At 35.2% G+C, this 15,085-nt stretch overlaps 1 protein-coding gene across 12 annotated transcripts in view; it reads left to right on the top strand.

Annotated features, from left to right (window-relative positions):
* Nucleotides 1–11,568, top strand: part of WAC (WW domain containing adaptor with coiled-coil) — an 89,402-nt gene extending 77,834 nt beyond the window's left edge. For all 12 annotated transcript variants that reach the window (XM_081159951.1, XM_081159947.1, XM_081159953.1 and 9 more), the window contains 5 exons: nucleotides 230–378; nucleotides 4,507–4,628; nucleotides 6,345–6,531; nucleotides 7,487–7,614; nucleotides 8,667–11,568. In XM_081159951.1, coding sequence (XP_081016077.1) covers nucleotides 230–378; nucleotides 4,507–4,628; nucleotides 6,345–6,531; nucleotides 7,487–7,614; nucleotides 8,667–8,736 — 656 coding nt within the window. In that variant the 3' untranslated portion in view covers nucleotides 8,737–11,568. The remainder of the gene's footprint in view (nucleotides 1–229; nucleotides 379–4,506; nucleotides 4,629–6,344; nucleotides 6,532–7,486; nucleotides 7,615–8,666) is intronic.
* The last annotated feature ends 3,517 nt before the right edge of the window (nucleotides 11,569–15,085 follow it).

Here is a 15,085-nt window from a genome sequence, read left to right as displayed (position 1 = left end):
AGGCTTACGTTCCTGCTCTAGCCTTAACATAGAACCACATTGAGTGTGTGCCTATGTATAACACAGCTCATTTTGTCAGTGTGGCCCCAGTGAGTATATCACATTCTGTCTTTTTCAGATAAGTTTTTTTGGAGGGAGGGGGTAGGGGGCATGTAGAGAGGTGCAAAGATCTCCATATATTACAGATGTTTTTGATTTATTTGAACTTAACTGCTTCATTCTTTTGCAGCCCAGCCATCTAATCAGTCTCCAATGTCTTTAACATCTGATGCATCATCCCCAAGATCCTATGTGTCTCCAAGAATAAGCACACCTCAAACTAACACAGTCCCTATCAAACCTTTGATTAGTACTCCTCCTGTTTCATCACAACCAAAGGTATGTCGCCTTTTAGTGAAATTTAGAAGCCACTTAATTTTGGAAAAACAAGTTTAATAATGTTTTAGAATCATGTATTATAGAAAAATGAAGTGGAATGAATGACATGTAAGTAAAAATAGATGCAGGTTAGAATCTCTCAGTTAATTGAAGGATGGAGGAGGGAATTGCATCTGTGCTACTTTTTTGCACTGACTCTTCTCTTTATTGGCTTTGGGATTTGTGACATGGAGAACAGGATAAAAGAGGGGCTATTTAACTTTCACATCACGAGACTCAACTATTTGCCTCAAATAAAAGATAAGAAAATTAAGCCTTTGGTTAAATCTAGTTTTTGTGGTAGAGTCATTATTTGAGGCCTAAGTCTGTCTGAATGCAGAACCCATTTTACTGTACTGCCTGTGTTGGTTCAGGCAAAATCATACATGGATGGCTCTTCAGGGCAGTTAGAAAATCGCTGTTCTGTTCTTGTTGGACTATGAACAGGACCCTATAATGCTGCAGTCAAATTTTATACTACATCATTTGGATCTTGCCTGCAAATTCATAAGCACATCCCAGTCAGACTCATGCTTTGCTTTGTAGCATACCACCAGTAAAACACTGAGAGCTGGAAGTCAGTATATATAAGTTGTGACTTTTTTTACTTTTAATGGTACATGTAGGGGAAAATTATTTTTAGTTGTTGTAAAAACAATGGGCTGTTTGAAATTTTGTGCCAAAGAATTCTTTGTTCAGATAAATCATAAGCAGAAGCCTAAACATAAGAGTGCATGGAAACATAGCTGGAAATTGGTGGCAAGCCAGGTTTTAGGTCTTCTATTGGCTCATCTCTTCCCTGCTTCAGCCATTTATCTATGTATGGTTTAGGGTCAATCTAGTTCGATTCTTAAAATTTTGAGTTACAATTGTTAGTTTATTATGTGATTACTTTGTGTGTGTGTGTGTGTGTGTGTGTGTCTTTGGAGGGGGGCAGTAATCCTCACCGAAGAATATTTTTTCCATTGGTTTTTTAAGAGAAAATTGAAGGGGAAGGAGGTAAGGGGAGAGAGGGAGTGTGTGAAAAAGACACATGATTGGTTGCTTCCTGCATATGGCCCCAGGCCAGGGATTGAACCTGCAACCCAGGAATTAAACCCGAGACCCTTCAGTGTGCAGGCTGGCATTATCCACTGAGCCACACTGGTCAGGACCTTATTGTTTATATTTTGATGTGAGAAGAATTAAAATATGAGTTTCAGCAAAAGAGATCTTTTTCTTAATGCTTAAAACTTATCCTAGGGTGGTGTCTTAAGAGTACAGCAAATGATGACTAAAAGTGAAGTAAGTGGTAGTATTGGTTTTACAGTCAGTTTTCAAAATTAGCATTTCAGATCCCTTATATCAGGTTTTTACATTCAAAAACTTTTTCAGGTTGTTTTTAAAAATAAGTGGACATTCAATGTTATGTATATCTTATGGAAATGTTCTTTATAAAAGAAGAGTTGTTTTATATTCAGAAGTAGCAAGGCCATCCAGATTTGTTTGGAAGAATGTTAATCATTTAAAAAAATCCAAATGAAAAACTTTTGCTAGAGGATATGACTTAATCACAGATGACTCCATCTGCCTTTGTGCCTTCATTTGGGGCTTATATTTAAAACTGCCTCTTTTCTCTCCGTGTGGCTTCTGAATATGAATAGTATGTGCATCCCCACTGGCAACTATGGACCTCTTGGTCTGTCTGTAGGGTACCATCTCTTTGATGACCACTCAAGTTGAATTTTGTATGGGCCATAGCTCATTCTCTGATAGACCAATCTATACTTTGTCTCCATATGTGGTTGAAATTTAAGCAACTGTATTTATGTGGGGTAACATTTATTTTTACTGATGTGGAAGTAACAGTACAGTCATGCATCACTTAATGATTGGGATACGTTCTCAGAGATGTGTCATTAGGTGATTGCATTGTGCAAACATCAGAGTGCAATTATACAAACCTAGGTGGTATGACCTACACACCTAGGCTGTATGGGATTGCCTATTGCTCTGTAGGAGAGGAAAAATAATTTTCCCAGTAACCCTTCTGGCTTCTTGACTGAGATGTACTATAATAATAAATAGATTAACAAGAGGAAAGCAAAAGTTTAATAACATGTATGCCTCCTGTATTCATGGGAAAGACCCAGGAAAACTGAGTAACTTGGCAAAATGACTGAACCCACCACCTTAAACACCATCTTTAGCTGAAGACAAAAAAAGATGTTGGGGGTGAGAGGAGTCATATATGGGCTGTTACTGGCAAAAGCACCGTAAAAGGGTAAGGTTGTTATGCAGGTTTAAGTTCTTGTCTTTTGCATTGATAAGAATTTCTGTACATATCCCCCTCTTACTGGTACACTGAGGGAGACAACCTTACAAATGGAGATTTCCCTTGCAAATATAAATGTCTTTTAATTCTGCTTGGTTTTCATGTCTTTTGTTTCTTAAAATTAATTAGCCTAAAATAAGCCTTATGCCAGATAGACATATTTTAGGGTGACAAATTCTGATCCTCTGCAGCTCCTCGGTTACAAAACCTGTACAGCATGTTACTTACTGAATACTCTAGGCAGTTGTAACACAATGGTAAATATTTAATTATGCAGTATGTTATGACTTTAAGTGGCCAAGATGTCACTGAGGGGCTAAGATGTCACTAGGCATTAGGAATTTTTCAGATCTATTATAATCTTATGGGATCTCTATAGTGTATGCACCTTCCTTGACCAAAAGGTTATGCAGCACATGACTGTAAATCAGAAGAGGTATTAAAGTGTCTTGGGAAAAAAACTGGGCTCAAAATCAGGAGAACTTGTTTCTTATGTTGGTGTATTAAGAAAGTAATTTTATGACCATGTGCCATTTTATTGTATAAATAAATTAGATCCAGGTTTCAAACCTTGACTCTTCTAACTACATGACCTTTGGAAACTCATTCTACTTTTCCTTATTCTCTAGATTTTATGGTGTTTAAGATTATTACTTAGATTTGGAGGGGTATGTGAATTTGGGGGCCTAAATGACAGTACTTTACACAAGTAAGTAGTTAGTCCCCACTCTGTTATCTACTGTTTCAATTATCCATGGTCAGCTGCTGTTCAAAATATTAAATGGGGTCTTGGCTGGGTAGCTCAGTTGGTTAGAGTGTCATCCCAGCCTGTCAAGATTGTGGGTTCGATCCCTGGTCAGGGCACATAAAAGAATCAACCAATGAGTGCATAAATAAGTGGAACAACAAATCGATGTTTCTCTCCATCTCCTATTCTCCTTCTTTCTCCTTCCCTCTCTCCATCCTCTTCCTCTCTCTAAAATTAATAAAAAATAAAAACAAAAATATTAAATGGGAAATACCAGAAATAAACAATTCGTAAGTTAAATTGCATGCCATTCCGAGTGCCCTTAAGAAATCTTGCACTATCTTGCTTCATCTCTCCCTGCACTAAATCATCCCTTGTCCAGTATATCTATGCTGTATATGCTACCTGCCCATATAGTCACTTAGTAGCCATCTCAGTTAGAGAGCACATTCACATAACTTTTATTACAGTATATTGTTATCATTGTTCTATAATATTATTAGTTGTTATTGTTAATCTCTTACCATGCCTAATTTATAAGTTAAACTTTATCATAGATGTGTACGTATAGGAGAAAACAGTATATACTGTACTAACTACTTGCTTAGCACCGTCGATTGATTCTGTGATTTTAAGCAAAGCAACGTATAATGAAACCACTTTTTACTGTAAGCTAATTGATATAAAACGAGTTAAATTTCTATCAACTTTACAATGAAAGGACATTGAACAAAATGACATTATTTGAGGACCTGCTATATATATAGGATTTGGTGCTATCCGTGGTTTTCAGGCCTCCATTGGGGGTCTTGGAACGTATCCTCTGTGGCTAGGTGGGAGGACTATTGTCTGCCTGTATCACTAATATCAGTCTTACTGGGAAACGATTTAGGACAGTTCTTGTTAGCTTAAAAATCACTGAAGAATAAAAGTAATTGGGAAGTTTTATTAATAGAACTTCTGATTTCATTTCCATGCCATTTGCCATTGTGATAGAAGCTTGTCTCACCAGATTTTCACATTTCAGGTTACTACTCCAGTAGTTAAGCAAGGACCAGTTTCACAATCGGCCACACAGCAGCAGCCTGTAACTGCTGACAAACCACAAGGTCATGAACCTGTCTCTCCTCGAAGTCTTCAGCGCTCAAAGTAAGTTGATGTTATGTGTTGAAACTACATTATTTTTTCCTTTATATGGCATATACTGCATTGTTCAAATATTATAAATATGTATGTATAATAGAACTTGATCTTGGAAGCATCCATGGAGAGCCTAACTTAGTTTTATGTGTTGCAAAAATAACAAAGGCAAATCTGCAGCAAGTAGATTGTTGTCTCTAGTAGTGAAGCCAGGATTATTTTGAGGATAGTGGCTCTTCAGAATTTCACTTAGTAGAATATGATAGGAGTAATAATATGTAATATTTGTACAAAGAGGGCACATGGTTTTATAATATTTTATTTGTTGGAAATGAGACATTTTTAACCTCCTTATAGCAGCTTTAGATTTGAGTGTACTGATGAAGCCAAAAATCTCACAACTAAAACTTGGGCCAATATTGCCAACTGGTGTGTGTCAGGTTTTCCTCTTTGCTTCAACTCTGCTCCTATAAGGATTACTTGTCATATAGAGCTGTGGTGTGCTGTCATTTTTCTTTGTTAACGAACAAATACAGCTTTAAATGATTTTCATTTGATTGATTTCCCTGTTTTTATTTCTTGCTATGAGGGGGCAAAATAATTCAACTGTTCTTTTTATTGTTGTTTTCTAAACAAGCATGTCAGAACTTACACTTCCAAATGAGAGTTGTTCCCTTCAAAATAATTACCTTGGGAAGCTGTCTACTTACTCCAGCAATGTTGCCATTGCTCAGACCATTTGGGGGAAATTCTTCTTTTATATTGTCTTTAGAGGCTTCAGTATTATTTTAAGTATCCTCAGTGATGAAAACTCTTCATCTTTTGGGAGATTTAGTTTTTGAAAATAAATGAAATTCATTCAGAGCCAAGTTTGGTGAAGCACATAGGAAATCAAATTGGGTGATTAAATTTTTGGTTCTTAACCACCATATCCCCAAACCTTAGCCTAAACCATATAGTTTTAAAAGAAGATAACCAATCTCAGTGTTACCTTTTTTTGCTCTTTGCCACTAAACTCATTCATTGCTATCTAATAAAATGCCTGTATTTTGCTTCTCATTATTTCACCCTCTGATTCAATACTTTTTCCTGATGTTAATCAAGAGCAATATATATTTTCCCTTCCTTATCTACATGTATTTAAGAGATAATATTCAGGTGTGCCTTGTATCTACAAGTGTTAAAATGTGATCATTTTTCCCTGGCCGGTGTGTTCGGTGGTTAGAGCATCGGCCCACGCACCAAGGGATCTTGGGTTCCATTCCCAGTTGAAAGCACATACCTGGGTTGCATGTTTGATTGAGTGCGGGAGGCAACCAATCAATTCTCTCCCTCTCCTTCCTTCTTTCCCTTCCACTCCCTAAAAATCAGTGGAAAAAATATTCTTTGGTGAGGATTAACAAAACAAACAAAATGTGACCATTTCTTAGTGACATTCTTATTAGTGTTTGTGGTATACTAAGTCTTCAGGTTCTGCTATCAAATTTTGAGAGCACTGTTATTTTAAATTTGACTCTGACATTAGTTTTAAAAGGCCCCCCCCCCCCCCAAAGTGTGTTGAGGAATATATGGTATAAATGTACTTTGAATTTTAAATTCTGTTAATGTTAAAATAACAAATTTTTCTTAGGTATTTGGATGTCTTTAATAGACAGTGTCGACATACAATATCTAGGATACCTACTTGTAGATATACTACACATTCAATTGTGTTTTCTCTTCCAGTAGCCAGAGAAGTCCATCACCTGGTCCAAATCATACTTCTGGTAGTAATGCGTCAAATGCAGCAGTTGTACCACAGAATTCATCTACCCGAACTACATGTTCATTAACACCTACGCTAGCAGCACACTTCAATGAAAATCTCATAAAACATGTTCAAGGATGGCCTGCAGATCATGCAGAGAAGCAGGTATGTTGCTTGATTCACATTAGATGTTTTACCTTTGGATGACTAAAAAAATATAATTTAAATCTACTTTTAAAAAAATCTGATCTGGACCATTAAATTCAAGCTATATTTAAAACAACTAACTTCTAATTAGATTGTCTAATTATTTTATAAAATATTTGATACATACTTACCTATAGGGTATTTGTGAGGTCACTTTTGTGCTTTCACATAAAATATTTTAATGTAATTATCATTTATAGCTACTATAAATACAGCATTTAGTTCTGTGTCAAGTGCTTTGTTTTCTCCACTTAAACTGCTAACCAGTACAAATAGTGAGTTTTCCCATTTTATCAATGAGGCCCTTAAGACCAAATAGATTATACCAAAGTCACCTCATTGATACAGTGGTATGGTTTAGAGCTAGTGTGCTTTTTCCATTCATCCAGTCATTCTGATAGTTTTAGAACCTGTTAATACTGTTAATCTTACGACTCTCCCACTAGACTAAACTGTTAGAAGTTAAACATTTTTATTTAGAATGAGGGCCCTTAGGACATTATTCTGAAATTATTGCCATTGGCTTCACGAACTTTTTATCAGATAACTGACCATCTGAAATGTTCCACAAGTTCACAGAGGTATATTGTGTATCTCATGATACAAGAATACAGTGAGGCCCTTTTATCAGTGTTATACCTGAAATTGGCTTTGGCTGAGTCAGCATCTTTTATTAATGACAAATCATGAATTGTACTATCCTAGTGATATATTGTTCTAAGCACCTTCCACTGTATGAGACAGTTTTTTGTTTTGTTCTTTTAAAGAAAATCATTTCCCCCTTATATTCACCAGCATTTTTGTGGGTTTAAAGGAAAATGATTATTCTGTAATCTTGGTAAAAAGTTCTCAAAAATTTAATGTTTTATTTTTATATGTGACTTGTATGTTATGTGGTTTTCCATAATTATAGGCATCAAGATTGCGAGAAGAAGCCCATAACATGGGGAGTGTTCACATGTCAGAAATTTGTACTGAATTAAAAAATTTAAGATCTTTAGTCCGAGTATGTGAAATTCAAGCAACTTTGAGAGAGCAAAGGTAGGTTTTTCACTGAAATAATTTTTGTTTCTTAGCATTATACATCTTAAATCAGACTGAAGAACATAACTTTAAATTTCAGAAATGAAATTTAATCTTTCTTTGATATATTGTATTATGTTCCATATCATTGTAACTTATCTACATCAGGTAAACAGTATAGATATTTTTAAATACCTGTTTCAGAATTGAGGACAAATGGCTTCACATCCTGTCTGTATAAGAGTTAATCTTGTCATGAAACCACACATATTTAGTAAAATACCAAGTTGGGATTTATAGTAATTTTGGAAAAATTGAGTTTTTTATCTAACGTCTCAATTACTAAAATATCTGGAGGTGTTTTTTAGTATCAACTGGGATTTTTCTTACTCTAGGATTGCTCTGAACAGAGTTGTAACATACATAAAGCTTAACTTCATTTTGACTTGCTAGACAGATTATTTAGCTTTTAGGAAATTATACTACTTTTTTATTTCAATTTATTAAAACAGTATAAACAGCAAATATCAAGCCAGTATAGAAGAGATTTTATAAAGGTTATGGAAATCTAGTTAGCTGTGGAGTTTGGGTTTTATTTTTTGTTTTAGATATACATGTCTGTGGGACTTTGACTTGGCTCCATTTTTATGAACTTACATTTATATCAAGAACTGTTATTCAAAACGATTAGCCTCTTGCCCATAGTTAATTCCCTAATTACTAGACTTATTATAGCGTAGTTCAGAAAACATGCAATATTAGGTTTATCTCATGTTCATAATATCCACTGCCTTTGTGTATGTGTGATGATACAGTAAACACTATTTTATATCAACCTTTATATTCAAATTAATTATTGAAATTGAAAACTAGCAAACATTCTAACTTTTGTCATTTTTATGTAATATATTCAATGGTTATTTTGTCTTAACGGAAGACATCAGTTTTTAATTATTTTATCTTAACTAGTAGTAACTCGTTTTCTTTAAGATATTTTTGTTGTTAAAAGTTTGGTTTTTCTGTAACATTTATATGACCACACACTGCTAATGCCTTCTCATTTTTTTCAGGATACTATTTTTGAGACAACAAATTAAGGAACTCGAAAAGCTAAAAAATCAGAATTCCTTCATGGTGTGAAGATGTGAATAATTGCACATGGTTTTGCGTACAGGAACTGTAAATCTATTGCCCAATCTTAACATTTTTGATCTGCATTTAAGTAGACTTTGGACCGTTAAGCTGGGCAAAGGAAATGACAAGGACGGGGGTCTGTGAGAGTTAATTCAGGGGAAAGAGACAAGATTGATTTGTAAAACCCTTGAAATGTAGATTTAATGTAGATGTATTCTTCACGTTGTAAATATGTTTTGTAGAGTGAAGCCATGGGAAGCCATGTGTAACAGAGCTTAGACATCCAAGACTAATTAATGCTGAGGTGGCTAAATACCTAGCCTTTTACATGTAAACCTGTCTGCAAAATTAGCTTTTTTAAGAAAAAAGAAGGGGGGGGTTTAATTTATCATTCAGAAATCTTGCATTTTCAAAAATTCAGTGCAAGCGCCAGGTGATCTGTGTCTAAGGAGATACAATTTTGAACCATATGGGCAGTGTACAAAGTATCATGAAACAACTATTTCCACACTTGCACCTGATCAAGAGCAGTGCTTCTCCGTTTGTTTTGCAGAGAAATGTTTTTTCATTTCCCGTGTGTTCCATTTCCCTCTGAAATACTTGATCTGATTTTATCCATTTTTTTTTAAGTCTCCTCTTTTTTCTCCTTTCTTAAGGCACTGTTGCTATGGCACTTTTCTATAACCTTTTCATTCCTGTGTACAGTAGCTTAAAATTGCAGTGATTGAGCATAACCCACTTGTTTGTATAAATTATTGAAATCCATTTGCACCCTGTAAGAATGGAATGGACCTAAAAGTACTGCTGGACGTGAGTGTGTGCTGAAAGTACATTGATTGCTCAAATGTAAGGAAATGGCCCAATGAACATGGTTGTGGGAGGGGAAAGAGGAAACAAAGCTAGTCAGATGTGAATTGTATCTGTTGTAATAAACATGTTAAAACAAATAAAATGTTATTTTTCTTTTCCTTTGGTCAAATGCATATTAGAATTTAAACTACCTGGGGATTCTTTATCAGAACTATTCTTGTTGAATATTTATACTTAATTGAAATAAGTCCTTAAGGGAGGTTTCATTTAAAGCAGATTAACAGGAAATGTGTATAAGATATTTAATGAAATATGAAATTCAACAAGAATGATTAAATCACTTCCCAAGTGGTTGTCATTTGTTAAATCCTGGTTTACCTGTCTTGCTATTATGACATTTCATTTTGAAGGATGTTTGTGTTGTAGCTAACTGTTCAAGTCTGGTGCTGACTGCTGTTCTTAGCCATCACAAAACGCTAAATTTGTGTAATTGGAGCTTCCTACTGTTAGCTGGAAATGGTGGAGAAGCTCAGCTTTGTATATTGTTTTCCTAAAGTATATTAAAATAAAAAAAGAAACTATTGCTACTATAAAATTACCTTGGCTTTTTTTTTTTTTTTTTCTTTGCTAAAATATTGGTCACCTGGCCTTAGCATGACACTGCCAATATTATATCAAATCACAAGGGTTTATGCAGAAAAATCTTAATCAAAATCTTACCCAATTTTAGAGCCTTTTTTTCCTGTTGAGGCAGATGTGTTCATGTGCTTTCAGAGAACTGCCAGCACCAAGGGCTTATTTTGTGATGTTAGACATTAATGTTATTACATTCTGGGATACTAAAATTTTGAAATTGCTCTTGTTGCGTTAAACATATTTAAAGTATAGAAGATAATGCTCAGACTTTTCAATAAATTTTAAAAAGTAAACTGTAAGTGATAGTATGGATATTTTCTAAAATACAAAAATGTTCCAGTATAATTAAGAGGAATTAGAATCTTATACTGGAGACTGATTTTTTTTTTATTGTAACTTGAGCATACTTTTAAAATGTAAGAAGAAACAAATGTCATAACTTATATCGTCATGGAATGTTTATACCTGTGAGATTGTTAACATTTGCTGGACTTGATTAGTGCATGTAAATGAAACTCCGAAGAGCTATGTTAAGCCAGAACCCTTACTGATACAGTCCTGTATATTTCCTGGAAAGAAATAAGCAGTTTGCGATGTGGTAGGCAAAAGTTTCCTGATCATATGGTAATTCATATATAGAAGATGCCTGATTTGAATTTCCTGGTGAATTTTTAAACACAGAAAATTAAAATTTTTTGTAGACTATTTTTACAATAAAATCACTTATTCTGTAGTAAATTATTTTAAATATTGCACTTTAATACAGACATGGAGTCCAGCTACTAACCTTGAGGTAACCAGGGACTATTTATTAAAATAAATCTTTGGCCTTTTAAAATATATTTTGTGAAGGTGGGTCTGTTGGAAGTCTCTAAGCTGAAAAACCAGCTTCCCTACTATTTTTTCTGTGTAGTGCAACTAACTTTTAATTTTAAAACTTGGACTATATTTCCAGATTTTTAGCCCACCGAAAATTCCATGCTTCAGCCCTTTTTAAAGACATCATGCTTTTAATAGCCCAAGTGAATTGTTTTATCTTCTAATTTTATATATGTTTCACACTTGTAAAATCTTGGAAAGGAGGTGCTTAAAACTTTGCAAAGAATGAATTGTTACCCCATTTCAAAAATAATCCATTGTTCTGTTTAAACAGCCTTAGCTTTAAGGGATTACTTCCCAGGGGAGGGGACAGGGCGTGAAGTAAGTCACTCTGCAAATCAGAACTGTTATAGTTCTGATTTGGGCTTAATCAGGACTTAACGCTACTGTATTTAGATGTGGGGTTTGAATATACGGATTTCCTTTCAATACCTGTAAATATGGCTATATTCTTGTATTTGTACTGGAGTGTACAACATGACACTAAAGAGTAATAAATATGTTTTGACTATATTGTGCAGTTATTTCAGAACAGTCTGTTTTGAAAGTCTTAGAATGCATAATTTGCATTTAAGAAAATTAAATGCCAGATCACTGCTAGAATTTTAATAGTTGTCATGTATTAGTCACAATATAATTTCTTAATTGCAGTATTTTAATAAAAATTTTGGCTTAAAAGTTGGGATATTCTTTAGATCCTGTTCTAATTTGCTGTACACATTCCCCCCCCTGATTTCTGAATTTTGAGAATGCCCTAAAAAGCAGTCTGCCTAGGTAATCTCATCCAGGCCCTTGACTTTAAGAACCTCACTGTAAGGTCAATTTCATTCAAATGACCTTTAGTTTTGATCTCTAATTTGAGCTTTCAACTGACTGTTTAGATACTTGGTTTAACTTTGCAAATTCTTTAAAAATGAGCTTTTTGTTTTGTTTTCAAAATATTACAGATATTCCCCTTTTCCCCCCATTGACCCCTTCTACCCCACACCCACTCCCGGCCCCAGGCCTCCACCACACTATTGTCTGTGTTCATGGGTTATGCATATATGCATATAAATTACTTGGTTAATCTCTTCCCCACTGCCACCTTCTCTCAGATTCGTCAGTCTGTTCCATGCTTCTATGTCACTGAATCTATTTTGTTCATCAGATTATTACATTCTTTAGACTCCACGTATAAGTGTGGTCATGTGATCTTTTGTGTGTCTGCCTGGCTTATTTCTCTTAGCATAATAATCTCCAAGTACATCCATACTGTCCCAAAATGAGCTCTTGATTTGTGCTTCAGATTTAATTCTCTAGGGTTCCCATTTTCAGTAATTGGCTCAAGACCCAAACGGAGAAGTCAGCCTTTATTATTTTTCTCTCTAACACCCACATTCTGTATTCAAACCATCAAGATTACAAGTTCTGCCTTCAAAATGTATTTGGATCTGTAGCTTCTCACCACCTTCATGTTTACCATTCCAGCCCAGTTCACAGTCATCTTTGAACCATACCACTGCCACAAGCTCCTTACCTTTGTCTTAGCTTCTACTCTTCCCACCACCACCACTGCCACACACATACATAGTCTATTCTCCATACAGCCACCAGAGTGAAGTGCAAATCACACATTCTTTTCACAATCCAAAATTCAAAGCTCCTACTGTAGTTTACATGTTTAATCCTGTAAATTATATCACCACAATCTCATCTTCTAGTTTCTCCCTTGCTTGTATTTCCACCTTAGGGTTTTCACATTTTCTCCTTGCCTGCCTGATAAGTTCTTTTCTTCCACACTTGCACAGCTTGCTGCCCATTCAGTCTCTTCCCAAAGGTCACCTCAAAAAGTCCTTTTCCTGATCTATCTAAAAGGACACCACTATTCTTTCACTGTAGTTTTCTTCAAAAGGATTGTGATACATAGTATAGTACTCCATAAATACCTGTTGAATGAATTATGAATACTAAAGAACTATGTACAGAATTTAAGAAAATTTACTGAAAATTTTTCAAATTTTGGTTTTGTCCTCAGGAGATAGGAACAGCAACTAGCTTTTTTTTTCTTTTTCTTTTTTCCTTTTAAGAAATTGTTGCAATTTATTATTGGTTACCAAACCTAACTGCAAATTTATTTTAATTGTTAGCATTATGAAATGTGGTCTCTTTAAGCAAGATTAATCGACTGAACCAGTAATAATTAGAACTTCCTGTGAACACGTTAGGAGTAAGTAAACCAATGGAAAGCAAGATGCTACTTCTGATGTGATAAGCTTTGGGAGATGGACCAGCAGGACCTGGCCCTGCTTCTGAAGGGCACGATTGGGTGAGTTTTGTGGGTTGGGGACTATATCCTGGTTTCACAAGGTAGGACGCTTTGATAGTCCGTATCTTTGGTTCAGGTGATCCCTTGATACCCAATCAGGCCCTTCTGACTGATTTTTAGGACAGAGTATAGCTTAATAAAACATTTGTACTGCACGTATCCATCGTATGGAAAATGGCTGAGATTGAGAATTCTGTACCTTTGTGAAGATTAAAGATTGACAGGCAGCACTTGATGCCATGTATATTCCATAAACTCATTGTTAAAAATACTTTAAGGTGCCCATTAATTGCCCAATTTGACCAGTCTATGTGGATCTTTTAGGATCACAAGTTTTCTTATCCTGTTTAGGTGGTTTCAAGGTTATTACCTTAGATGAGAAAGGTTAGGATGCAAGGACAGTTTCAGTCTCCTGTGTATTGTGTATTCCCATCACCTAGAAAAATTAGCACAAAGTGGGTGCTCCTATTTTTGCATGAAATAAAGTACACATTTAAATATTTGCTCTGTAAGATTGCTCAATTTTGTATTTAATAATTAAACTTAACATTTTCCAAAATACTTTCAAAAATCATGATTAAAGAGCTCTAATTTTTAAAATGCCAATGCAGTCTCAAGCTACATCTTTCTTGTTTCACAAGCACAAGAGCTCCAAAGATGCTATGTAAAATACTGATAATGCATTTCAGGATAAGAAAGCTGATATTTCCCATGTTTAAGAAAAGTATTTAAAAAGCCAAAATACTCCTCCACAAACAAAAAATAAGAAGGAAGCACAAACCTGTTATAAGGTGGTAGCTGGAGAGAAAAAGGGAGATAGGAAATTCTGTTGTAGTTTAGCACATCTGATCACCCCTGGGTTTGTCAGGCTCCAGTCAGAAAATAGAAGTCACCCTGATTATTGCAAAAGGAGGGAATTTGAAACTGGTGGAGGGTAAAGCTAAGGCAGGCCTGACTGGAGAAAAGGACAAGGGAGGGAGAGCTGGGAGCATGGACAGATGGGACTGCTTTCCAGGAAGCTGAGTCCAAGTAAAAGACACATCCACTTTTTGAAGCAAAGAGAGAAAGCCAGGCCTTCCTCCTCCTGGTTCTGCCTACATTGGCAGAACTTAGAAGCCAGAGCAAGAGCACTTGTGACGTCTGCAATGTTGAATGAAGGGGAGAAAAATGAACCTGAGAACAAACAAGCAAATAACCAGCACAGCCTGTCCTCACTAGCAGAACAAGGCAAGAAAGCATACCAATTTGAGCAATATTTCCTAACAAGATAATGGAGCAATGTCTATGAAGTGCTAAGAAATATGTACTGTGATGCAAATATACTTAAATAAGTTCAAATAGACAACAGAGACTCCCTGCACTCATTAGACCTCAAAGAAAATAACTCAGAAGATCTGAACAAGAGATAAAGAATAGTAGTAAAGCATTGTTGGTGTTAGGGAAGCAGTTTATGTGTGCAACTGCAGAATGATGGTATGTGTGATAAATTATTGTAGTAAAATGTGACTTTAATAAAACGGGACATAGAAGGGAGGAAATATATATATTTAGCTAGGAAGTCCAATGTTCACTGATCAGTATTATGCACTGAGCAGGTCAGGTTCTTGCTTTTGTGACAAAAACAGAAACAGTTTCAAAAAGTAAATGCACAAAAAATTCAGAATTCAATACACAATGTACATTAAATACAGAAATAATTGCTATTAAGGAAAACCCCCCAAA

This window comes from Miniopterus schreibersii, assembly GCF_964146895.1.
Source record: "Miniopterus schreibersii genome assembly, chromosome: 1".
Taxonomy (NCBI): domain Eukaryota; kingdom Metazoa; phylum Chordata; class Mammalia; order Chiroptera; family Miniopteridae; genus Miniopterus; species Miniopterus schreibersii.
The sequence above is the reverse complement of the archived record's forward strand: the minus strand, read 5'-3'. Positions and strand labels throughout refer to the sequence as shown.